This window comes from Perca fluviatilis, chromosome 5, assembly GCF_010015445.1.
Source record: "Perca fluviatilis chromosome 5, GENO_Pfluv_1.0, whole genome shotgun sequence".
Lineage (NCBI taxonomy): Eukaryota > Metazoa > Chordata > Actinopteri > Perciformes > Percidae > Perca > Perca fluviatilis.
Genome location: NC_053116.1, coordinates 21,429,685 through 21,457,217, shown reverse-complemented (window position 1 = coordinate 21,457,217; position 27,533 = coordinate 21,429,685). Strand labels below are relative to the sequence as shown.

Sequence of the window (27,533 nt, the reverse complement as noted above, 5' to 3'; positions counted from 1 at the left end):
AGAGAAGAGGCAGGGAGAGAGCGAGCAGAAGGTTATTGGTAAAACGATGAGTGCCTGAGGGAGCAATAATGTGGAGGTAGAGAACTGATAAATAAGAGTTTAATGGGTCAAAGGGCAGAGCACATCCTGAGTCTCTACGTTCTGACCTGCACAGTAAATTAATCAATTAATCTATGGACAAAAACAACATTTTGTTTAAGGAAATAGAACTATGAGGGCCGTGGTGCTGGTCAGTGAAAGGGTGATGGAGGACTGGAGGCAGAAGATGTGTCAACACCAGGAGAGAAGAAGTAAAAGGAGAAATAAAACAAAGGTTGGCTATAAATAGCCTTCCTCTTCAAACACAGCTGTGCAGCCACACCATAAAAGACTCACTGTTCTGTTTATGTCAAGCAGACCAAGGTTTTTATGTTTGAGCTGTGCATCGAATCACATGACCAGCACACACGCTGATGCAAGGCAGACAGCAGAGGTCAGAATGGTGAATGTGAAAAATACTCCAACAATCCGGTTGCAGGCTGGCTGCTGCACAGTGATGTCAGGAGGACATGGGAAGTGAGCTGGGGGGGGGGGCAAGCTGGGACCGGACATCCACTTTAAGCCTTTGTAGAAGTGAAGATCCTTGCTTGGGACTGTTTGTTTTTTCTGTCTTGTATCCCATTCCCATCCTGCTTCATCCACCCAACCTGACCACCCCTTCCTCACTCCTGAGATAGCTCTTCCTCTGAGCCATGTGTCTGGAGTGTTGTATCTGTTGTGTGCAAGTCAGTCAGGCCTCCCCGTCCATCCATCTTCTTGCCCTCGACCCGACCTCCGACCCTTGATCACCACTCTCTTACAGATGGAGAGACACTCTCTCCTGCTAAGACTCAATGCCATGGCTGATTATTGTTCGAATACAGCTGCTATTTCACACCAACTGTCAGCTGAACGTGACAAAGCTGATAACTTAATGGCCTTTAGTTTCTAGGAAAAGCCATTATCGAGTTTGTGAATTTGTTATGCAAAATGTTCAATAGATGACAACACTGACCTAATTTCAGTGTTCCTTATGTGAGACACAGAGGAAGATCTTATCACAGCACTCAGAGACTGCAGGAGCCACACTGACACACAGCATGGCCCATTTTGTGACTGTACCGTCTTCAAAGGCAAAGCAAGAATAAAATCATAATGTCCCTCAGTTTTCATACCTGAAGCGAATGAGCTTTTCCACACTTTATTCATTGAATTACTTTCCCTCAGACATGCAATCATAGCCACTGTACTGATCAATGAAAATGAGCCGTGTAAAAAAAATCTCCTTATTCTCTGCACAAACCTCAGTCATAGTGTTTGAGAAATGGCTAAACTCATGACATAACATTGCTGCCAGTCCACACAAATGTAGGTAAAATGCAGTGTTTATGGATCTTAGCTGCTAACAGATAACCTTTGACTTGTCTGTGTATTTTCACCACAGCCTTTTTCTCTGTAATCTTTCTCCGGCTTGTCTCTCCGTACAATTTACAGGCAACATGCATGTGTGTGTGTGTGTGTGTGTGTGTGTGTGTGTGTGTGTGTGTGTGTGTGTGTGTGTGTGTGTGTGTGTGTGTGTGTGTGTGTGTGTGTGTGTGTGTGTGTGTATGATCCCAGGGTGGCCAAATTTCCCCACCCTCTCTTCCCACCCCTATCCACATGAAAGGCTGGAGAGTGTAAGGAGATCTGCACCTGGCAGGATGGGAGGTTGGACAGAGGGAAGAGACAAGGAGCAGAGAGGGGAACAAAGAAGGGAGATGGCTAAAACCTGTGGGGAATAGACTGAATTTGAACAAACACTGGATGGGTCCATACACAGTAACAAAAGAGCAGAAGTCTTAGTTCAAGCCTCTGCCCTATATGTGAAGTGTCTTAGCTGTAGAAGACAATAGGATATTGAAATGCATCTGAAAGCTACAGTATTTATGGCTGAAGCTGTAAAAAAAAAAGAAAAGAAAAAAAAGAAAGAAGCTTGAGCCAAAGCATAAACCATCTCTGAGGGTCCCCAGCTAGAGGGAAGAGAGAGGATGTGAAAATGATGCTGAGCACATGTGATAACCCCAACCCCAGCCTCTCTGACCTCTAACAAGGTCCAGGCCTAGAGGTTTGTGTTTCCCAGTGTTCCCTGCTCTGGTTCAATCAGGCCACAGTTTAGGGGTCACAGTGCAGGGACACAGCCACAGTAACACGGTTCCTAACCAGCTACAGACATCTGCTGAGATAGCTGAGATATATATCACAAAAAATAAATGGGGGCGGAAGAGAGGCTGACACCCTCTCTGTGCCTGGAAGCAATTAACAGTGAGTGGAGACAGCAGTGCAGATAATGATTTGAGACTCTATACATCAGAATGACAGTGGCTCTGTCAAATGTACAGATTTACAACGTGCAGAGTGTGCATAATTTAGTTGTTTTAGAATGAAGATCGTTACATCTGCATCTGTCAACATGGCAACCCTGCACATCCCCTACTGATCGTTGTGCATATGCGTTGGTTTCCCTGTTGACCCTGTACATCTCTGTATTGTTATGAAACCTTAAGCCACTGCAGGGACATCATTAACAGCTAAGAAAACTGTGAAACACAAAGGGAGATGATGAGCTTCCCCTCAGAGCAACATGCCACCACTCTCCCTACACATAGCAAGATAAGAGGAGTTGATAACATTATACACCTACACAGAGGAAATTAGGGAAAGAAATTCTTCCCACTCTCCCTCTGTCTTGACGCATGCTGATAATGCCCAGTGACATTCATCTCAATAATGGCGCTGCTAAGAAAAGATTACCCAGGCTGATTTTGTTAATGCAACTTGACTATTGTTTATGTGCTTGCAATAAATAACAGTTGAAGGCACAGGGCAACATAACTGCATTGGGCTAGCCCGGTATGTGATGATCACTTAATCTTGCTTTCACCAGTCGCCCACTCACTGTGTGAAAGGCTGAGCGGAGGCCGGGTGGGAAGCTCACCCAAAAAGTTGCTGTACTTTAGAGCCGAGTGCTGCAAAGTTCCAGACTCTTTCTTGATGCTGTTCACTCACAATAGTTAAAGGGATACTTCACCGATTTAGCATTCAGCTTTGTATCAGTAGAAACCCGATAGTATTTCTGAATGACCGTGCTTCCCTCCCTCATGTCCCCCTGAGACGAGAGATCTCTGCATTTGGGGCCTGGAAAAAATCTTCCGATGACGTAAAATGACTATCAATGCCACTAGCCGGCTACGGGCCATCCTCATCGGCTAGGTGGAAAGCTAACGCTAGCTGTCCACCTGTCCCATCCATGCTGCTTGCAAGTGTCTGCTCATTAAACAACAAGCTGGACTACATCCTCCTTCAACGAAACTCCCAACGTGAGTTCAGTGACTGCTGTGTTTTTGTTTTTGTGGAAACATGCCTGAACAACAGTGTACCGGAACGGGACTATCCAGCTACCAGGCTGCTCGCCCGGCCCGTGGAGGTGGGGCTGTGTTAAACGGACTGGTGTAGAAATAAAATCCAACTAGCTACTGCTAACTGCTGGTGGAGCTTGTGACTGTTAAATGCCGACCATTCGACATTCCACGCTAATTCACGGCTGTGTTTATACTCTGTGTTTAGCTACACCAATGCTAGTATGCGATAGCTGAACTTTACCGGATCCTGCTTGCAAGTGTCCGCTCATTTAGACCACAAACTGGACTACATCCAACCTTCACCACACTCCCCGTGAGTTCAGAGACTGCTGTGTTTTTGTTGTTGTGGAAACATGCCTGAATAGTGTACCGGACTGTCCAGCTACCAGGCCTGCTAGGCCCTCCGAGCTAGAGATGCTCTGTCGCCAGGTAAAAGAGGTGGGCTGTGTTAACACCGGCGATGCAGAAACGTGGTGATTTGTATCCATTTAACTGCTAACTGCTGGTGGAGTTTGTGACTGTTAAATGCCGACCATTCTACATTGCACGCTAATTCACGGCTGTGTTTATGCTCTGTGTTTACGCCCACCAAGCCTAATGCTAGTATGTGTTAGCTGAACTGTCCGAGCCTATAAAGTGTGTGTACTAAATGTAGCCCGTTTCGTATGTCGTTTTTATATAATGTCGTTTTATATTAAATGTGTAACACCACTTGAATCACGGATGAAACGTTGTTTTGTGTATATGGTTGAAATGACAATAAAACACGCTTGAGTTGAGTTGAATGCCTCTGTCGGTCTGTCAAGCGGTAGGCGTGGCTTGGGAGTGGACTCAAAGCAACGAAGCAGGTGCATTCTGGGATTTGGTGTTTTTCATCCATATAAGACCAAAACACATTTTCTGGCTTTTCTCGGCCTAGAAGGCACAAATTTCAATTTTGTTTTCACATTTCTACTACATAAGTGACCCAATTTAAAGATATATTCAGCTGTCCAGCAGTGAAATATTCCTTTAAGTTTGACAGTACTCATCGCCTGAGAGGGCAACTTAAGAGAGTCTAATTTAGGCAGCCTATGCTTCATTTATCCATAATCACGTTTTCTTGCACTAAATCAAGCTTTTGACTTGATGTCTGATCTTATAATTTTAGAGCCTTTTTGCTTATAAATTGACTTAAACAAATAAATGATACATTTTCTGAAAATCGATTAATTGCCTGATCATTGCAGCTCTAAATGATTTGATGTCTTTATTCATGTGGTTTACAGTGTAAACCACATGGCTCAACAGCATATTTTAATTTAGTTGCAGCTGAATTGAATTATCCAGTGCTTATCTGCAACACAGCTTTCCCAGTCATGTGGAAAGGGAAAACATCAGATGCAATATCCTCATGAGGGTCACAAAGGTTTGATTTGGATATGATTGAATAAAATGTACATTTCCTGCAATTTATGTTTGAAAGAGAAAACGGAAGGGCAAGAAAATACGGGCAAATCACACAGGCAAAGCACACCAAGTTTGTAGGTGGATGATGTGGATGAATGTGCTGTAAGTGTTGGTCCCCCTGAAGAAGTTTGGTACAACTTCCCTTTATTGATCAGTTGATAAGTGAGTGCTGCTGAGCCAACAAATCAGGCTAAAAGCGTTGGCTGTAATGGAGCAAACTTGTTCACAGCTGCTCCACTCTGGAGCTCTCTGTCAATCCTACAGCCTCTTGGGACCATATGGGCAATTTAGGCATCACTGGACTTCACCAATGCACACATACAGACAGACATGAAGGTGACCACACATTTGCACATACACAAAAATGACATATGCACATTTTCTTCAGGGTAGCTGTCCAGATGTGTGGCTGCAGACTGTTCACTTGTGTCATCTGTCATAGTAAACAACACACGGCACATCAGAGGCAGGCGACCTGCTGGTCACCACGGTGCCAAACATGTCAAAACATCCAGCTGAGTCTAGAGATTCTAGAGCTGCCAATCAATGCCAGCACCTCATAGATTACAACCCCGGGGTTCTGAGAGTGCGGCGGTCAACACACAGGCACCAGATGCCCGCCTGAGTCATCACTCTCAACACAGCACCATGCTTATCTCCTTTATTCTCTATCTCTCATTCATTGCCTTCCCCACCTTATGCACTTCAGCTCAGGCTCTACTTGTATATTACATTTCACATACTCAGAGGAAATGGACACTCTTCCCATCAACTAGCAGGCCCTGGGCTGCACCCAGGCACTCAGATGTGCAGACCGATAGACCTGTGAGACAATGGGGCACTTAGAACCTGGAGGATGTGACCGGAAACCCTTTAACTGTCCTCTGATGAACTTCTACATATTACAAGGCAACATTTAAGATCTTATTGTATACTTGTCAGCAGTGATTCTCAAAAAAGACGACTTTTGAACCTGACTTTTTGCCTCCTATCTTGGCTTTCACTTATTTATCATTATATTTCACCCTGTTAGCCCTAGGCTGTTTAATGTGTAGTAGTTTGTGCTGCTTCTGATTAATAAATCCTGGCACTTGACTGTTATCTCTTTCTCCTGTCCTCCCTCTTTCCTTCCTCTTCATCTTGACTGCATCCCTTTGACAACATGCCCACACTTTATTTTTTACTGCGCCACCTCTTTTGCACTCTAACCCACTCTTACCCTCTCTGCACTGCGGTGTTTTTTAGGTTTTGGCTGGGTCCTCCCGTCCTGGGATCAGGACACACAGCTCTCTCCTCTGATGCAATGCCTTGCTCTGCCCCAAAGCTGCTGAGGCCAGCACACGCTTGACAGTGACACAGGAGCAAATACAAATATACTTAGAAAACCTCTCTTCTCTAGTGGTGACTTTGACAGTACTACTTAAGCAACTGAACTTTCAACCTTGAAAAATCCTCTATCAAGTTGATACATTTTTCCAGTGAATATTTGAATGAACAGCATAAGAGGGAGAGGGTAAGAGATAGGCTGATGGGGAGAAGAGGGATTATTAATGATTTAAGCAAGCAGCAAATGAAGGTTCAGCACAAATGCCAGATGAAGCTAAACCCTTGAGTGAGAATAGAGAAGATACTCTGAAGAGAAGGAGGGTGATTAGGGCACATGCTGCCTTTTAAATATACTTGAGAGCATATAAGCAATTTAGAAACATGAGCGCATATGCAGAAGCACAACCGTTGTCATCATTGTGTGTTAGATGTGAGTGTATCTGCATGCATTAACTTTTGGAGAGACACATTGCAGTCAGATAAGTGGACAGAGATTTCCTGTCCTCCTACTGACCTAGTTCATGCAGACACACATGTACACACACTGCTGTGATTCCAGGAGCACAGAAGAAAATAAGCAGTAGTCACAGTCAAGTGACATATAAACAAGCCATCAGGGTCGATCTCCTGCATCAGCACTGTCAACCAGACTATGTGGCCTATTTTTCATCAGTGTAAAGCATCAAAGCAGTCGCAGAACAACAGTCCTGAATAGATGACGCTGGCATTAATCCTGTTGTCTATGGAACAATGTGAAAGGGATTCAGACACTTTACCTGATGAGAGCTTATGAAACAGCCCTCAGTGATAGATAGATCTTAACCACCACTAGTGCCATTGACAGTCAAAATCAGGTCAACATGAGTAGAGCGATGTATTTCAAATGGCGAAGGTTGTGCATTCACGTCATAGCTGTTGCTTCCATCTCAACCGAGGTTTCAATCAATCCTGCAGCAGCTACTTTGCACTGAATCTTACTTTGTTATAAAAAAGGACGCATCGGCCTGAGAAGGCAGTCTCACCACAGACACTAGTTTTTTCCTCAGCTGCTGCAGCAACAGGCTCCTGGCAGTGTGCAACTGGAACCATGTTTGTGGTTATTGGGCCTGAAAACTCCAGACATTCCTCCAGAACCATTCAGAGAGTGACTTGCCAAGTTTCAGGCACCATCTGCCTTTACTTCTCTTAAGCTCTGGGGAACCGAATGTGTCAAGTACCAGCAATATGAGAATATGGAGACACTGTAATCATGATTGTCTTATTTCATTTTTGAAACCATCAAAATCAAAGAGGCAGAGAGCAAGATATTTTGACTTCTATTGTCTAGTGTGGATCAAGCTTTAAACGCAATGTGTCTTTCATTAGACTCTGCCTGCCTAGTAAATGCCCACAACTCCACATCCCAAGTTTGTAATACAGGTATTTGGTTTAAAATCTTTATTCTCAAGCCCAATTCCATATTTTTAAAAAAAGATGAAAAGCTTCCTTCATGTAAAAGCAAATAGATTGAATATCAAAGTACAATATTTAAGTGCTATAAATTCAGTAGTATTTAAATTCAAATTTAGGTCTTCAATTGCTTATAAGATTAAAATCTTTATGGCCGTTTTTTGTTTCCATACCTTAACAGCCATAACGCCTCTTGATGTCTACTCATTGACATGACAAATCGTAACCTTTAATTTTCCCATGTTGTGCTCAGAGTAAACATTATTGATCACTATTGAGTTGTGAGCCAGCACAAAATCAGTCCTTGTCAGCATGGCAAAAAATGAGAGCTGCTGACTCTCAAGTGTTCCCACCATGCTGTGTGTATCTAAAACTGTTTTGACTCACTCAGTTTGTGTCTACAACACAATGTCTGACAATTGGGTTGAATTTTGTATTTAACTCTCTTTAAGTAAAGGGTAATGTAGAGCGATAATGTAGGAATAATGGATATAATGGAGCAATAATAGAGGGATAATGTAATGAACCCCTTGAGGCGGATTCAAGAACCCTTCACTTCACATCGGCGTCCTGCTAGCATCACCTTGACAAGGTTCTAATTCACAATGATGACCGGCTCACTCTACATTATCCCGCTAATAACACGGCTGATTAGTTTAGAGACAAATATTGATTTAAAAAATTTGATTTTTTTTTTAAATGGCCCACCAGAGTCTATGATCTGTCTCGTTATACAGAAGTAGCAGACCACAGAATGCCGTGATTGACCAATAAGAATCACAGATGACTGAATGGCAGGGGTGGAGGAAGTTTAAATGATTTTACTTAGGTAAAAATAGCAATAGAGCAGTGTAAAAATACTCTGTTACAATTAAAAGTCTTCAAAAGTTTACTTAAGAAAAAGTACAAAAATAGCCATTTCAAAATAATCTATATTATTGGATTATAATTGTTGATGCATTAAAGACAGGGTTGGTAATTATTTCCAATATACACTTTTTTATATATTGTTTGAAATTGTCTTTGCACCCCGACAGCAATAAATAACTTATGGGCTCTGAAAAAGGAGCGAAAAAGGTCCGTCATCTGTACCTGCTCTAATCCTCTAAAAATGCCACACCAATCACTGCCTTGCGGTTCGCTTGGAAAGAACCAATGAAATTGCTGCTTGCCCCGCTGCGCGTACTCTACCCCTCCCGTGTACAAGCCTGAGCTCAATGCATGTTGTCACCGCATTGCTAACAGTAGTTATTATTATTAGGTGTTTGCTTACCGGTGAATGACACACAAAGTAAAATTGGGGCCCTTTCTCCGCTCTGCTCTTAAGCAGCAGTGCTTGTGCACGTCTCTGTGTGGGTCGGAGCCCCGAGGTCCCTAAATGCTATTTTCAAATCTTGCTAGCTTTTCAACATTACCAACCCTGCTTTTAATGTGTACATCACTTTAATGTTGCAGCTTGTGCTTGTTGCACCTTGGAGCTAACACTTCATAGCACTTACATGACCTTGTGTCTACACTCTGTTTTAGTGTGGAGTGTGTGTGTGTGTGTGTGTGTGTGTGTGTGTGTGTGTGTGTGTGTGTGTGTGTGTGTGTGTGTGTGTGTGTGTGTGTGTGTGTGTGTGTGTGTGTGTGTGTGATAATCATAGTGATCAACAATACCCTTTCAGCCTCTTTAGCAGCAGGCAGCCCCAGTGTGCGCACACACACACACACACACACACACACACACACACACACACACACACACACACACACACACACACTGGATACTGTTGATGATCATTATGATTATCTGGGCACACACACACACACATGCTCTAAAAGAAGGAAAGTGAGAGAGTGGCTCACACTTCTGTTTAGGGGTAAACAAGTCTGCCATTAGGTAAGCCTGAGGTGGCTGAAAGCAGAGCAAATTAAAACAGATTGTGATTCCGTATGGCAGCTGTGGCAGTGCCAGTCAGGAGGCCTGTAAGGAGAGCTGGAGACCGAGCTGTAGAGCCTGCTGGGCCATGGGGGTGTGGAGCCTCTCCTCCTGGCCCCAGTCTGCCCAAGAGCTAGTCCTCTCACCTCTGGGCTCTGGGCTCTTGTGTTTTTCACAGAGGCTGTATACAAGGTCACTTCTTTGAACTACACATAGCCAAAACTACCGTATATACCTAAACGAGCCAGATGTGAATTTAAGGTAGGATTTCTTTGAACTTCCTGAACTTAATTTCTGCAAATGTGGCATCACATACAATAATGTCTTTAGCATCCTACACATTTAGACATACTCAGGGGCGTAAATAGTGCAAGCAGTGCGGTTGCACTGAGGCCCGTGGGGTGGGGTTGGGGGAGACAGGGCAGGGCCCTCCAACAATGTGTTGGGCAGAGAGTGAGAGTATCTTGTGAGGGACTTAGATTGCCACCTTGGAAATATGCCTGTTTAAAACTCATGTTAAAAAAAATGTAATTCTGCTAATTCCACCAAGCTTCCATGCTACACTAAATAAGCCAGACAAAGTTATCCCTCATCTGGCAATAGAAACCCATGCTTTCCCTGCTCTGTTAGCTGAGAGCTCCACCGCCTAGGTCCTGCAGGTACAAATTAGTTTTGCACCACATGTATCGCAAGAAGTGTTGCAAAAGTCGAGGCACGCAGATTCCTCACTTTGTGATGCGAGAGAGCACATGCATCTGTGAAGTTGCAGGGACAGATTTGAGAGGTTGTAATCACTGAGTTGTGGTTGTGATGGAAAATGAATATGAGTAAATGTATTACAAGTTTGCAGCTGTCATTGTATTTATGTAAATATCAATCTACACGAGTGAATATTTTTTCTGTGAGGTCACATTCAGAACATGGCTGTGTAAATATTTTCTATGAGTGCAAATTTCAATTTACAAGTTCATATTTTTGTTCTGCAGCTTCTCACATCGGATTCTACAAGTGCTCACATTAGGTCTACAAGCTCTCACATTTTGCACCATATTTACCTTCATAGAATAGTGTGTTGGGCCCATCATAACTGCCTTACACCACTGGACATACTGTTCATGTGGGTCGTGTGTTGAAACCTCGAAAAGCTAAGTGTAGCTCTCATGCTGATCTGGCTCACTGTGTCTTGACCTGCGGATGTAAAGATGCCTTGGTACATTTATTCTCAGTCAGACTTGATGGGCTTTCCAGACACATATTCTCATTCTTTTCCATGGCTCTAACACCTCTCCCCACTCTTATCGCCATAGCAACGAAACCCAGAAGGGAGAGAGAGTGGGGAACAGCCGGACAAAAGATTAGCCATCAGCAAGACATGAAATGAACCTACACATGTGGGCACACACACACATGCCTGTCTGTGGCAAACACAAAAAGTGGAATAATTAGCAAAAGATTTGCATGACTATTTATACAGCATCTGTGTGCTTACAAGCTGGGTGGAGGGCATTCACTTATCCAGTGGAAGTTGGGTGCAGAGGCTACATTGGAACATATAACCAGCGGTCCCTGAAGTCTCTTGGGATCAGGCTCCAAGCTAAGGAAGACTCTTAAAGACCTGGCTGAAGAAGGAGAACAAGGAACCATCTGGCTCTGGCTCAGAAGAAAGGACAAGGTATGAGGAAAGCAAGGATCCAAGGGCTGGCTGCAGGGGGAGGAAGGATGACATCCCTCCTCCACCACCTTGAGATGTTCCAGGATTAAAGGAGCGAAACATCAGTGAAGGGTGGCTCCCTGCTGATGACCCTGCAGCCGGCACAATGGCACAGTCGAAGGTGCGTCAGGCAGAAATGCCCTGCAGGTGGACCCACCTATGCTCACATCCAGTAACACACCACTAAATGTTTTCATGCCGTATTTGTAAAACAATGCTGTGCAACAATGGATGCCTTTGAAAAGCTAATTCCAAATTCAGGAAAACCATCTGCACCTGTCAGCTTTTGTCCATTTCAGATCAAATCCTGCATTTGGAGCAAGAGCCCTCCATATGGCTAAGAGGGTGTCTCATGAATACCCCAAATCCATTTGTTATCCATTATAACTATGGTCGTCTTAGTTTGCTGCTTCGTTGAGTTAGGCAGTTGCACAAATAGAAAAAAGATGATTGGAAAGATTTTTAGAGGGGGGCATTTTGCCTTCATTAGATAGTGTACAGTGAAGATGGAACAAGAAACATAAGGAGAGAGAGACACAGACATTCTGTGTCAGCAGTTATTTGTAGTTTTTTGTTTTAAAAACTAGGCCACCAAGACTGATTTTAAACCTAAAGTATTAGCCAAAATAGATTAGCTGGTGGCTATCTCTGAACTAAGAGCTGTGTATCTGTGGTATAAATCAATGTTACCTACTGACAACTGACAATCAATGGCGTCTGCTGACAAAGAAGATCGATCGATCTTGGTTTGCTAAAAGAGACAAGGGGACCAAAGACTGCAGGGAGCCGTTGGAAATCTTTTTCTTTCTTTTTCACTGAATTCCCCAGAAAACCTACTTTTCCAGACAAACTACAAACTACTCTTATATAGCATAACGACTTACTCAAGGCGCTTTTACATAGTACAGGTAAACATTCACCATTCACACACCGAGGGCACAGCATCGGGAGCAATTCGGTTTTCAGTGTCTTGCCCTGACATGGGACTGCAGGGCCAGGGATTGAACCACCAATTTTGCACCATTTGGTAGACGAGTGCTCTACCACCTGAGGCACAGCTGCCCACAAGACACAGGTTTTCTGCTGGAATGAACATAGCCAAGAAGCTAGGTCAGCTATATTTTAGTCTTGATTTACCCAGAATTCATTTCTTGATTTAGTAATACTTAGGATACTAAAACAACTTGTACAACTTGTCTCTGGTTACAGAGACACGAACAAGAGGGTGGATTCAGGTCAGAAGTCAAAACAACAGTAATTCTCAATATTGTAGTTACAGTGGAACCAAAGGTTTCAGGGCTGCCTTTAACATACTGGTTGCATACTGGTTCGTCTGACATCCACTGTTTTAACTGTAAATTTGATTAAGAACAAGGTAACCTCTACCAGACATAACAGGTAGTTGTTCTCAAGGTCAGTAAATATAGAATCAGCATCCTCAGCTCCTCTGAATTGTAGTCAAAGCTCAAGCTCACTTCTTCAACACAACTCTGCACAACTCAAAGGTACAGCACAGTTAGAATTTGACAGAACATTCAAGATATTGAGTACAAAAAGACTAATAATAGTTTTAATAGATTAAGTAAAAATGTCATTGACACCCCTAAAGACTGCAGACATGAAAAGAGCCATATGATCTGAAAGTGAGGGGGTAGAATCCGAGGGGGAAGTGACTCCTCTCCCCCTCTGCGCTGTAGGAGAATTCTTTCTAAACAAGGTATGGAATGCACTCCTGTGTTTCATAATTTGTTCCCTCATTCTTCTCCTCAGCACATTTACAAACAGAGCCTAGAGGAAGAGAAAAAAGAGAGGGGAAGAAAGTGGGAGATAGAGGGGAGAGGGGCATTGAAGCCCTGGAAATATGTCAGGGCAAGGCCGTTTAGTAGAGCAAAAAGGAAAGGAGAATGAACTGTGAAAAAAGGAGAATGGTGAAATGAAAAGGGAAGAAAACATAATTAATAACCGTCTGACTGGCTGTATGCCGACCAGTCTGAGACAGAGAGATAGAGAAAGAGAGAGAGAGGGAGAGATGGGAGAAACAAAGGGAAGAGGAGCCCCAGGAATGATCTTAATGCTTCACTTGGTGTTCACATTCCAAATCAGTAAATTATGCAACATTCAGGCCAAAAAATTTAGAATGTGTAATTTCTTCATCCAGCTGGGAGACTGGGAGCACTGGTTTGCTATACAAGTCTCCATATCCTTTCTCTCTCGCGCTCTCTCTGTCCTTTTCTCTGCTGAATGTGCAAGAGAGAAACATTATGGAGGAGGTCAGTAGCACAGCAGAGAGGAGACAGGGGGTTGGGTGGGAGGGCAAGAGGAGATGACGAGGTGTAGGGTGGGCTGGGTTGCAAAGTTTAAAAATATCTCAGACTGCCGAACACAAGGCTGGGCCACAGCAGTCCAGCAGCATACCTTCAATTTCAGCTATTTTTGTTGCTTTTTCCATAATGTCTGAAGTCTGCCTTATAAGCTGATGACAAATACACGCCAGTTCTGTCACGGCAATTTTCCTCTCACGTTTGCCAACAGGGCTGCTTTCTGTCAAAAGCACTTAAATTGTTATCAAAATTATTTCTATGTCTCGGGGAAACTGGGGATCAAATTCCTGCATCTGAAAACAACCACACAGCTAAAGTGCCCTTGAGCAAAACACTGAACCCCACCACCTCCAGGGGCTGTAATACATCACACACTCTGACTGGTCTGAGAAGGAGGGTGAGGGGACAAAAATAATAAAACCTACATTGATCAAGTATTTTATTTTAAATTGCCTGGAAACTGCAGCAAATTAGCTGTGTGTTGAAGCTGAACATTGACATGTAGCTGTACAAGTACAAGGGGTGGACAAAATAACAGGAACACTTTACTATTATTTGCAATTTAATATAAAACAACTAGTAATTTGACAGAACTTATCACAAAGTATTTTCATGATCACTTTGCTTTTCTTGCTGCTTTACTTTGTCTTATGTGAAAGCTATTTTGTGATAGAGAAATTGTGATGAGCACTTTTCAGTATTTTCTGACATTTTAGACTAAACAATCAAAGTAATTCATTAAGTAAGTAATTAGCAGATTAACCAATAATGAAAATAGTTGTTTTTTCTAGCCTCGATTTAACATTACAACTTCACAACGTAATGTTCTTTGAATTATTTGTATATTTAAATATACATTATGTGTGCGTGTGTGTGTGTGTGTGTGTGTGTGTGTGTGTGTGTGTGTGTGTGTGTGCGTGCATGTGTGTGTGTGTGTGTGTGTGTGTGTGAGTGTGTCATTGCTGGGGGGGATCCTTGTCCTAACTCATTGCATGCATAAGTCAACACACCAGCCCCCAACATTCACAAATAAACACACTCAGGCATGCACAGGAAACACATGCACAATGCACGTACAAAGCAGCACATAGCCTTTTCCTTTTTTACAGGGACATAAAATGAAGAGAAAGAGAAAGAAAGAAAGAAAGAAAGAAAGAAGGTGATACGAGTAATAAGATGGAGATTTCTGGAGGGAAAGATGTACACTTTGTATATAAAAAGGCATAGAAAATGTGTCTAACCTTATATGTTTTGAAAATGTATTGTTGTAACGCTTTCCAATCTCTTTCAGGAAATCTGTTTAAAGTCCACTGTCTAATTCAATTATATATTTGTTCCTATAAGCTGCTTAAAAAATACATTTAAAATATATTTTCTTTGAAACATTGAGGTTACATGCTTTTTTAGGACACATTTCAGACATAGAATACAGTGTTTATTCTAACATGGCCTAAAATGCATTTTCAAAGGGATTCTGAAGAGCTCATTTCCATATATGCTGATAATCTGCCTTGTATAAGTATGATTTTACCTAAATCCCATCCATATCTTTCTTTTGTTTCCTCTTTCTCTCTGTCTGTCTGTGTCAGATTTATCTCAGGGTGCATCCCAAATACCATGAGGTGTGTGGGAGGGTTTAACATTACCATTTATGTAAAAGGAAAACATCGTCAGCGTCATTGGGAGTCTGTTCACACTTTTTATATAAATTCCTTCTTTTGTTTGAATGTTGCTATTTGATCCTCAAAAAGGAACACACAATTATTCAATGCCTTGCTGCATGCGTTATTATCAGGATATTCTAGATCTTAGGAGCAACACTTGCTTTATACTCACACATTAGTAACATTTTAGTAACATTTCCCAAAACACAACCCTCCTACCAGACCTGATTATGTGAATCCACAGGTTGTGTTTCCTCCCTATTGCCTGTGGAGGCAATTGACTGAGGACAATATCAAACAATGGCACACCATGTATTTTTAAATGGTTTGTCAACTGTATTTGCTGGGTAGCAGCCCTTAATGGCAGCCAATCTCCTAATGTGCCGTGCAGAGCAGCGCAAACATCAGAGCTAAAATGATACATGCTTTTCTCTTTCATTATACCCATCTCTTCACCTGTCCATCATTCTGAGCTTCTCTATCATTTTGAGTACTGCTGAGATTAATAATCCCACCCCTCCCCTTCCCCTTGCACTCATATTTATATAGTCATATTTCTTCAAACTCTATTTTCATGTCATCAGTCCTGTAATAAACCTGCAACATGCACATTGCACAACAACAAACCCCTACACACAAGCACACATTTCAAGCTCAGCTAAGGACTCTCTTCTGCCTGTTTCATTACACATTGATTACGAAGTGAAAAAGAATGTGTGGTAGGATATCCTTACAGTATGAGGCCACAGAAAGCCATTGATTTGCCTATTTTTCTGACGCAATGCAGTCCCTTTTCTGCATAAAAGTGAATTGGCTGGATGCAGGACTGATGGTCATCTTGTGCAAATAATTTAATCCCAGTGACATACGCTGAAATGATTTACAATTTTAGTAATTTATTCGCTGATCGCTTCATGTTAGTGTGTTGCTCTGAGTGTGCGTGTGAATGTAGGCGTATGCCAGATACACATATGGTGTGGCATAATGGCATACAGCACTGTGTCATCATCCAGCGTAAAAGTAAGGGTTATTATGCCTAAGTAGGGAATGAATCATGCAGTACACTATCATTTCCTCTTGTGTCAGTGGAGTCGCTTTTTTAGAATCAATGAACGGTGCAGATGCATGTAAACAGTTTTACAATAGAGTAATAAAGTCTGTCACTGAGATGAAAATAACTAGAAAGAGGAATATCTTTGTTTGTTTCTGATGTCACATTAAACATCTGGCATCTCACACCAAGCCATTATTAAGTATTTTGACCCTGATTATCTTAGCTTGGAGAAAGCAGTCCAAACAAAAAACTCAGACACAGACATTTGATACTGTGACATGCTTGACCTGCAAAAACATTGTCTTGGGACTGCAAGAAGTGCTGAGGACCTTGGCTACTGAGGTCAGACCTGCATTGTTTAGTGTTTTTCCTGTAAACACCACAACAGAAACAACGGGGTCCTGGATGTCACTTTACTTCCTGACGCAGAAAGACACTGTGAGTTTGAAAAGTCAAATGTATCAGATAAAAAGTCGGAAAAGAGACAGAGTTCTAAAGAGATCAGACAATAAAGAAGAGAAAGAAGAAGTGCTATAAAAAAAAAAGTCCAACACAGTCAACCCTTTTCCCTCTGACAATGTGTTAATTATAGAAACTGCTGTACAGTATTGGAGAGGACTGTATGTGAGCACCTAGTGGTACCAAACCAGTATTAGCAACATAGAAATGTACTTTACATGCTCTATAAGGAGGTTTTATAGAGCACACAACTTCACATTAACGTTACTTCACGTTACTCTGTAAGAGACTACTCTAGTTTTATAATGTGGTTTCTCCAGTGGGGGTAGAGCGCCTGACATTTCTCCTGCTCAGATTGTAAAATCAGATCAAGAGGTTTTCTGCTTCTAACTGTAAAATATAAAACATCTCATCATGTCATGTTGGACCACAAACAGCCTCCTGATACATGGCTGTTCAAACAAACCCAAGGCTATTGGATTGTTGGCATAATGCTCTTACTGTATGTTTATTGGGATTTCTTTTCATAGCCTGAAATGTTTCATTTTTCCAATCCCCCACATGTTTATACACAGTGGCGACTGGTCATTAGGGGCAGGTGGGGGTCAACAGAAAGAAATTCAAACAAATGTTATGTTATTTTTAATTGATTCAAGATTATTATCATCTATAATTTGTTATCTTCTATGAATATAACATCTTCCTAAACTGCATATAATTTGTGGTAGGATTTTATTTCATATCCGCCCCTGCCTTGTTGCTTCAGACTGCGTTCTCCCGTGTTCACGGTAGGCTAGCCTGAATGTGTGAGAGTGGAGCTAGCCCCTCTCACACAATGCAATGTGCATTGTATGTGGGAAATTATTAATAAGCATGCTCAGCATAGTGTGTTTAATGTAGATTACACGGATTTGATGCCCAGTGTAGCACCACGACAGCGTCATTTCATATTTCAGATATGATTGGCTAACCTCTGTCATTAAAAGTGTTTTGTGAAGCCATGCGGTTTGTTGACATGTTAACAGAGTGAGATACGGACTATTGTAGTTTTACTGATATGTAGCCCATCTTTTGAAATTGTTGGTGCCCCACCAATTTTATACATATAAAAAACCCACTCTTTATACATCATTATATAAGCGTGTGTGTATTCCCTATGATAACATGGTAGAGGTGCAATGGGTAGCTGCAGGCTATGGAAAGGGAGACTATCCATTACATAAGAGATTAAACTGAAGGAATCTGAGGTATGTATCCAACAACACTGGCCAATAATATGAAAGCCTACTTCATGAGGCCCTCCTTATGCAGAGCCTCAGTGGGTATAGGTCCACTGTTTATCCCTTTGATGTAGGCTAAAAATGTAACAAACACAGCGTGGCACCGCAGCATAAACTCATATAGTGCAATTAGTAACTGTCGGAGCCCCAGTGACAAGAGGTCGTGTCTGTGACAAGACAGCGACAGGGACAGAGAGAAAAGATAGAGAGATTTCAGATTTCAGATTCTCTCAGCCAAATGTTACAGTGAGTCCTGAGTTTTATATAAACTCTAAAAAAGCAGCACCAGCCTTGTTGTTATTACATATCATGTCACCCGCTGCTTTTACTCAACCACACTATTCTAATGGGCCGCTGCTATTGCTGCTGTTCTTCATTACAACAAACAGGAGAGTTGGAGAGAGAGAGAGAGAGAGAGATTACTGCTGTTTTGTTCAGCTCTCACTGGGGCGACTGATAGAATGATGTTTCAGCTCAGTCCCCCTGTGTGTTTCATCCATCCACGTGCTGCACATACCTGCCTGGTACACACTCATGATGCGGACAGTGTGTGTGTGTCTCTCTCTCTCTCTCTCTCTCTCTCTCTCTCTCTCTCTCTCTCTTTCCTCCTCTATTTTTAATGGAAGAATGTGTGATACATGTCCTATTTCCTCTTCCTCACTGTGTAGTCATCTGTAGCAAGGAGTTTTTTTTCCGCCTGCTCTGATATGTATGTGACACACATCTGTTGCTTTAGCTGGAGGCAGAGAGAGCAGGCGAGAGGATTGAAGCTTTCATTTAAACGATTAGCATACGCTCGCAGGAATGGAGGGAGAGATAAGGGAGAGGTGGGTGGACATATAAGAAAATGTGGAGGAGAAGAAGAGGCATTAAATTGAGTGAATGTAGAGGTATTAAATGAATGGAGAGGAGTTATTTCTTCAGTTCAGTCAACAAAAACACACATACTACTCCTAACTAACCTCAAGGCAAAGAAACTTAGACTGATAATGACAAACTCGATGGAAATAAACATGTGTGTGTGTGTGTGTGTGTGTGTGTGTGTGTGTGTGTGTGTGTGTGTGTGTGTGTGTGTGTGTGTGTGTGTGTGTGTGTGTGTGTGTGTGTGTGTGTGTGACACTGACCTCTGACTCGGGCATAGCAACAGCCACACTTGGCCAGGACTTTACGGAACAAGTGTTGGCAGCCACAGCCTCGGTGGTGGCGATGGTGATGGTGGCCCCCTTTCATGCTGTTGAACCATGAGCAGAGGTGGGCATGGCCCAGCACTCTCTCTTTCTCCCCTCCTTCTCTCTGTCTCTCTTAGTCTCTCTCTCTCACCCTCACACAAGTAGAGGTTGTGGTTTACTCCTCAGAATGTAAAAAAAGGTGTCAGTTGATCCTGCTCCTCAGTTGACTGCAAACAGACTTAAAGCCTACATCCAGACCGAGAAGAAGAGACAGAGTCCAAAAAAGCAGCAACCAAGAAGAAATCCACGCTCGCAGCGTTTTTCAAATGATAATAAACAGCCAAGGAAACATTCCAGCAAGCTTATCCTTACAGTGAATGTGCTCCCCTTCCCTCTGTCTCTCTTTTACCCTTTGTTTTCTTTTTGGTGCTGAGCTCTCGCCTCTGTGAACTGCCTGGTCAAATGACAGTCTAGGAGACTGCCTCAGAGAGAGAGAGAGAGAGAGAGAGAGAGAGAGAGAGAGAGAGAGAGATTGCGAGAGAGAAAGAGAGAGAGTAAGGGGAGGGGTGAGAAGGGTGGAGTCTGCAGCTCTAGTTGCTGGTTATTCCAGGATAAGGTTCCCACTCCCATAATTTTCCTTCTTCCTGTCTTCTGTTTCTCTCCCCTCAGCAGTTTTTTTCTCTGCTCCCTTCTGCTTCCTTGCTCGTCTGCTGTCCCCAACTGTACAACTCCGAGACCAGACAAAATGCCACGCTCTCTAGTGGAAATCTACCTCTCCTAGAAATAGTAACACCAAGGTCTGTAATGATACATCATGCTATTTACAGAGGAGAGGCCATGTTGGGTTGAAGGTGTCATGTGTTTCCCAGTAATGCAATGGCAGTGTCATCACCAGCATCTGTATGTCTGTTGAACTGACAGTTTGAAATTGTGGGCTTTTCTGAGTGGGATAGCTCCAATATTGACTTCTGTGTTTATTTATGATCATGTGGCTAGCATAGCTAGCGTTTTTTTCTCTCTCCTACTGTCTCCATGGGGCGAGTAGGCAGTCTCGAATTTCACAATGCTGGCATGTCGGCATTCTAAGTGTGAGTGTGCGTGCATGCGTGCGTGCATGCGTGCGTGCATGCGTGCGTGCATGCGTGCGTGCGTGTGTGTGTGTGTGCATTACAGTACATAGTGGGCATACTAACCAAAGAAACCTATAGAGTGAAGAAATCACAGGTTTACTGGAGAGATGAGAGCGATATTGATCCTCTGAATGAGGAGAAGTGGGCGATAGAATAAAATCTTCAATCGTGGCATGTAATTTCATATTGCAAAATCAATATGTATCATGATATTATCATTTATGGAATCACATCATTTATATCATCATACTCCACTCTGCATCAGCCAATCTGCTTGCTACTCCCTCACGGCGAGGGACACCTAATCACTCAATGAAATCCCGACTGTGTGCTGTCCTGGCTCCTAAATGGTGCAACAGCTCCCTATTGACATCAGGACAGCTGAAAGTCTACACATCTTCCTCCGCAGGCTAAAAACACATCTCTTATGACTGCACTTTAGCTAAGAAGATGATGCTACCAAAAAACAAAAAAAAAACATTTACACTTTCATGTTGCACTTGTGGCTCTTTGTAGTTTGGCTTATTTAAAGCTATAATGTACTTGTACTCGATTCTTGCCGTTTGGAGTTTGTACACTTATTGGAAATCGCTTTGGATAAAAGTGACAGCTAAATGAAATTTAATGTCATATAATGTAATAATATATCATCAACTATACTCTCATCAAATACAGCAAATAGACATATGTTTTTAAGTAGTTTCACTCATCAATGTGTTTACCGGACATCCACTGCAGGATTCTTTTACTTTTACTCTTTATACAGAAAATAATCTGTGCATGTGTGACACAGCACAAGCTCAGACATTGCATACATGGACATTGGTGACATAAGTGTGCATATATTTTTGAGGGGTTATGTGTCTCAAGGTGAAAACACAGCACTGTATTAAGTGCACACACACACACACACACACACACACACACACACACACACACAAAACCTTCTTCATAAAGCTTAATCATGGTCATGATTATGTTGAAACTAACAGCTGCTGACGTTGTTTAATTGCTAACATCGCAATACACCCTAAGTGTGCCATATTTAGATGTGGGCTTATACTCAATCAACACTACATTATGACTCATCAGCCTTACAGATGAAATCAGTCTGTTGACATGCCAAGATAGTATCCAAGGAAACAAGACGTAACCGACAGAGGAAGGAAAACGAAAAAGGTTGGTGATGATGCTATTATGAAATCTGCATGTTCTGAGACCCAACCAATTATTTTCTGACCAACAAACGGCATTTCTTTCTGCCTGAAGCCGCTTAGCTTATGACTCAGTATGTAATCTAATCTCACTTTTGCAGCACTCATGACGCAATGATGCTCCTTTTCACACAAGCTACAATCCGACTGCATGGAAATCACCACCTGGTTACTGCAACAAAAACAAGCACCCACTCAGACTCCTCTTTGGGGGCATCGACAGAAACAAGACAAGGCTGGAGTATCGGCTGTCAGAACCAACAGGCAAGCATACACACAAGCATGCACATCCCTGAGGTGTACTGTCAAGTGCTTCAATGGTCAGCAGGGCTGTCTCTCCAGCATCCATCTCTCTACTGTGACAGGGTGGTGGCAGATTGCCATCAGGATGTTTCTGTCATCTACAGGAGACAGTGAGAGCAAACAGAGAAGCCTGGATGCCTCACCCATTTGCCACACAAGTAGAGTACACACACAAAACATTTGACTTTACTCTCTCACTTACAAACACACAGATGACAGATGTAAAAGAAGAATAGGAGAGAAACCCCATAGTGACAGATATATTATCTATTGTCAGGTTCAGACTGCAGCTGGGTTTCCACATCCAACACTTACACTCTGCACAGATACAGATAGATCGCAATCCTCCCCCCCTCCTCTTTCCGGCCTCCATCCATCTCTCCCTTTCTTTGCTTATAATGGATGCTTAAAGCGACTGTGATTGAAGGGGCAATTCACCAGAAGAATATAGAACAGTGCTGCTGAATGTCTTCACTTGTCTGATGCTGATATTGCTGCCAAACACTGTCTGTATAGGGGCACAATTCAAAGGGGGTTGAGAAAAAATGGATTTGACAGAAGAACAGAGAGTTTGAAAGAAACAAGATATAATGCAGACACCAAGACAAGAATCCAAGGGCAAGGCATTACAAATTGAGCAAGCCTGCGCTGTTCTACACAAACAGTGACTACACAGCAGAGAGATAATAAAGAATACATTGCATTAGAGATGCATTCAAAATTCATGAGGTGAATGCAGGTTAATCTTTTCATGTGCTCCTAACGGAAAGGATGCCAGAGTGTGTTTCTACAAGGCACCCAGTAGGGGGCATTTGGACTTGTTGCATAAGGTTGATTGGTTGGTTTATTCACTTGGCAGTGCTGCTTCAAAGCTGCTTTTGTTTTTGTTCTACTTTCATTTATCAATATTTTTCTGCAATAACAACATCACTAACGTTTGGAATATAAAATATTTCACATTATATCGAATTACTATAAAACACACAGAATGGCCTATACTGACATTTTTGTGACTGATAATCTTATTTCTGTGTATTACCCATGATGTTCAACACCTACAGTATCACTTTCTCGGTATGGAATGAAACCTTTGAATAAGAGAACACCAAAATTGGCCCAGGAGACATATACGAAGCCCTGAATGCTGAAATATGGAAACAAATTTCCTCCCCTGGCTTAAAGGGGGAGCAAGGGATGTGAGGTAAGTTGTGCATTAACACCCATTCATCGCTCTCCTTTTATCTCTCTCCTTTACTCCCTCACTCCTTCCCTCTCTCTCTCTCTCTCTCTCTCTCTCTCTCTCTCTTTCTCTTTCCATCTCCCACACGAGACACAAGAGACAAAGATGATTCCTCTGCACATGTACACTTGTGCAGACGTGAAGAAAGAGACCTTACAGTGATAGAGGATGAATAAAATCCATACATGTACATTCACACCGGACTGGATTTAAAGGCTTGTCTAAAGATAAGCATGCTAGTAGATGGATGTGTGTGTTTTTTTCTGAGCCAAGCCAGCCAAACAAGAAGAATATATCGTCTTTCCACTCTGTGTGGGAGACAGTTAGTCACATTTAGGAGGCATGCTCAGAGAGGAATCTCGAGTATGATTTATGAATGTAAATCAGCTCATGTAAATACAATTTCCAAATGTTCTTCTGTAGTGACATTCCTGGAACACAGATATTGCAAACACAATACACCCTGCTGGAGTAAAATCATTCATAATGTACAGTATTAATGCACAAGCTCTTAAACTGCAGATGAACAGGAAAATGCACAGAATTCACATGACATACAGTAAGCATGCATACTAATAGCTACAGTATGTCTCAGCTCAGCAGATATGCAGTTGCTTATTCGCAGTGTGTTCCCCAACCCCCCACTGACATTAGCCTCTCCTCAACCCATCAGCCAGCTGAAATCCTGCCAAAATACGCTCACTTAGATTTTCCTTCTTCCCTCTCCCTCGCTGTTTCTCCCTTAGTTCCTCTTTCTTTTTCTTCCTCTCATCATCTCTCAGCTGAGCACCAATTAAGGCAAACTGGCATTCTGGAAAAGCTAGTGTGAGGGGGAGATTTTTGGCTGTTGGCTGAGGTCCCATCATAAAGCACAAGTCACAGAGTCCCTGTCCTGTTCTTTTCTCTGCTGCTGTTCTGCAGAAAGGTGGTGTTTTTGTCCAATTAGACTAAATTATACTGCTGGCATTCACCAGGGAGACAGACAGGTGGGTTGCTCTGTTTTTGTGTACTTCACCAGTAGTACCACTCAGTACCTCCCACTATACCTTATCATGCAGTGCAGCTCTTGGGCAGCAGGAGCTCTGCATTACACAGAGGGGAGGTACACCACCCATGGAGACTTGTTTCTCAAAACATCCACGATACTCACATACCACCCACAATTACGAGCATACACTCCACACTCACAGCCACACTCATACTCCTTACCAATCTTTTTCCATCCACCTTCCCTTTTTTTCCAGCAAAACAGGTTATAGTTCTCAAACCGGAGCTTGTCAGAGTTTTCCTCCTTTACCTGACCCACAGCCTCCCTCCTTCTCTTTAACTCTCTGGAACCAGTATGTGAACCTTGCTCTAGATGCAGCAATGCTCGCACTGAGACTCTGGGACTGCTGCTGACTGTGTTAAAGGCTTAGCCCTGAGCTAAAATGCCACCCAAAGGAGAAAATGTTAATTAAACAAAAACGAACCCAGGGACAACACATGGTGAGACAATGCTGCTTTATCGTTGGTCAATAATTACTGAGACCAGAGGTTTTACTGTCAAGGGAAAGGCAGATTTAGTCGGAAAAAAGAGATTTAGAGATAGTATTTCTAATACATTAGATTCCATCTGAATCAGGCTGGATAAAATAAAAAATCAGTATTCCTGATTTTTGTTGTATGTGCCTGAGACTGTGTTTATAGTTATCAAGCTGCCTCCTTCCTTCCAGGACAGTCTGTGGTCTAAATGCCAGCTGTACATGTGCTGCAGATCAGTGACATGTGAGGTGTCCTGCCAGACCTATGCCTCCCAGCTAGCCCTGCCTGACCCACTTCACTGAAAAACAACATGAACTTCAACTACAATGAACATGAATTTCAATTTAACTAGTATACACAAATTCAATTTATTTATTTTTTTAACCTAATTACTCATGTAAAAAGAATATGGCAGTTTGACACTGCCACAAAAGGTTTTACTAATAATCGACCTGTGGTGCTCAATCCTTTAGAGCACCATCAATGTGAAAGTGGTTGCTTGTAGCGATGAACCTGCAGAGATTTATCTGAATCTGCAGTTCCCCTCAGCTTATATCGAGTTTAGCTCATTGTTTATCTGTCCAGTCTCATAGCGCCATTTTAGGGCACAGCAGGCAGTTGTTTTCAGCAAAAAGCTAAAAAAAAAATATTCCCTCAGGAGTTGGTATAGGGACCATGAACAGAGCTAAAAGAGATTAAATATTGGATTTAAATCAGCCAGTTGGCCACAAACATGATTCCAAATGAATGATAATGTTGCTCTGTAACTGCTGGATGTGTAAATAAGCAATTGTTCACTTCAACTTACAGTAAAAGGTGATGATGTGTGTCAGGTATGTCAGAGTTGTGATCACGGCTTGTTTCCCCTGCCAAATGGCCAAAAGGTCACTTGTTGCAGGCTCTACAGCAAGCTTAGAAACTTTGCCAACATTGCCAATTCAAGGCAAATAAAATCCATGTGCTAAGAAGTGAACATATACGTGAGGTTAATGGTCATTATTTCACAAGAAGACTTTTCAGAAAGGGTAGGATCTATATAGGTCAAAGGTGTAGATAACAGATTCAGGACCGTTCTTTGCCCAATGTTTCCAACAACATCAGGGGAGCATTGCAAAAGAGATATGGATTATCAAACTATCTTAACATCACACAGGAGCACAGACAGTACTTGGAAGAGCTTTTCAAATATGTACGACAACATGGATCATTTCTTTTTTCTTTTTTTTATTTAACACACAAAAACTAAACATACAAGACATACAAGACATCCTCCAAAACACAACCACACCAAACAATAAAGACAAAAAAATAATAATAATAATAATCCTACACTACCACAGTCTGTGGATTGTACATTATTCAATGTGAATTCATCATTTTATAGTCTTTATATAATTCAGTACTAAGGACCATTTGGATAAGAAATCTTGCAGTCTTGAATGCCGTTTACTTGTAATTTGTTCAATGGGCAACAAGTCTATTATGTGCTCCAGCCATCGATCCAAAGTTGGGCCTGACTGGGAAATCCATGTAGGACCCAGTCAGGGTCCTACATGATTCAAAAGTACAGTTACACATATCTTGAATTGCTTTATGAATCTTCTTCCAAAAGGAATAAACAGCTTTACAATACCAAAATAAATGCATGAATGTTCCTAATTCAGTTCCACATTTCCTACACATAGAAGAATTTATATGATCGAACTTATTAAGCTTCACTGGAGTTATATAGTATTTATGCAGGAATTTATAATTAGTTTCCTTGACTTTAATGTTTATAGTTAAAGGTGAGGTCAATTCCATACACAGAGTTAGCCATTCTTTTTCACTAAACTTCTTTTTAAGCTCTAATTCCCAATTTGTTCTCAAAGAAGAAAAAGAGTTCTGGGAACTTTCAGACAAAATTCTATACAAGTGAGATATCTTACACTTAAGCGAAGTAGCAGAAATAATAAATTGTTCCAGCTCAGTGGGATAGAATCTAAGTTGTCCCTTTTTATACAGATTTATATAGATACGATGATGTGACAAACCTGCAAATATTGAAAAAAATCTGTTCTAGGAATTTGATATTCTGCACAAATAGCAGTAAAGGATTTAACGGATTCAGAGTCTTCATCAAACATATCTAAAAAAGTTTTCAAACCATGAAGTGACCAATTTCGAAAGTCAGTTCGAGAGAGAGCTAGAAATTCGGGGTTAAATGCAATAGGAGAGTTTTTGCTTATATGATCTTCTGTGCTCAGATACCTATTACAGTCCTGCGAAGCTTTCAATGTGTCTTGCAAAGCGGGGAACCCCTCTACATTCATCAGGGACTGCAGTTTGTTAACATAAAGTGTTGTTGTGATCTCCAATGGATAGCATATTAGTGATTCCAGTGCTACCCAAAGAGAACTAGTTCCCAACTTCCAACTTATAATATTTTTAACTTGGCAAGCCCACTAGTACCATAAAAAAATTGGAAATCCTTAAACATGATTTTGTTAAAGTGGACAGCTTAATCCTTGGGGTCCTCTTGTTCCATATACATTTTGCTAAACATCTATTAATTAACCTTAAAAAAGAAAAGGGGATATAACATGGCAACATATTAAAAGCATAAATAAACTTAGGGAGTATACTAATTTTAATTACATTAATTTTCCCAATAAGAGACAGTGGGAGAGCAGACCAAGTCTGAAGTTTCTTTTTGCATTCCTCCAGCAAAGGGTTATAGTTTCCCTTAAATAGTTTGTCCAAAGCGGGTGTCACTTGTACTCCAAGATATTTAAAACCATATACTGACCAAGAGACGGGGCATTCCTTCTTAACATTTTCCTCATTTGGAATGTTAAGAGGGCAAGCAATTGATTTTTGTAAGTTAACCTTATACCCTGAAGTCGTAGAAAATGTTTGAATAT

At 41.9% G+C, this 27,533-nt stretch overlaps 1 protein-coding gene across 3 annotated transcripts in view; it reads right to left on the bottom strand.

Moving 5' to 3' along the window:
* Positions 1-27,533, bottom strand: part of arhgef25a (Rho guanine nucleotide exchange factor (GEF) 25a) — a 56,239-nt gene that overhangs the window by 16,157 nt on the left and 12,549 nt on the right. Inside the window, exon 1 of one of the 3 annotated variants that reach the window (XM_039801031.1) lies at positions 19,175-19,736. The exons of the other annotated variants lie outside the window; for them this stretch is intronic. Coding sequence (XP_039656965.1) covers positions 19,175-19,280 — 106 coding nt within the window. The 5' untranslated portion in view covers positions 19,281-19,736. Of the gene's footprint in view, positions 1-19,174; positions 19,737-27,533 lie in introns of those variants that run through there. 3 annotated transcript variants of the gene reach the window in all.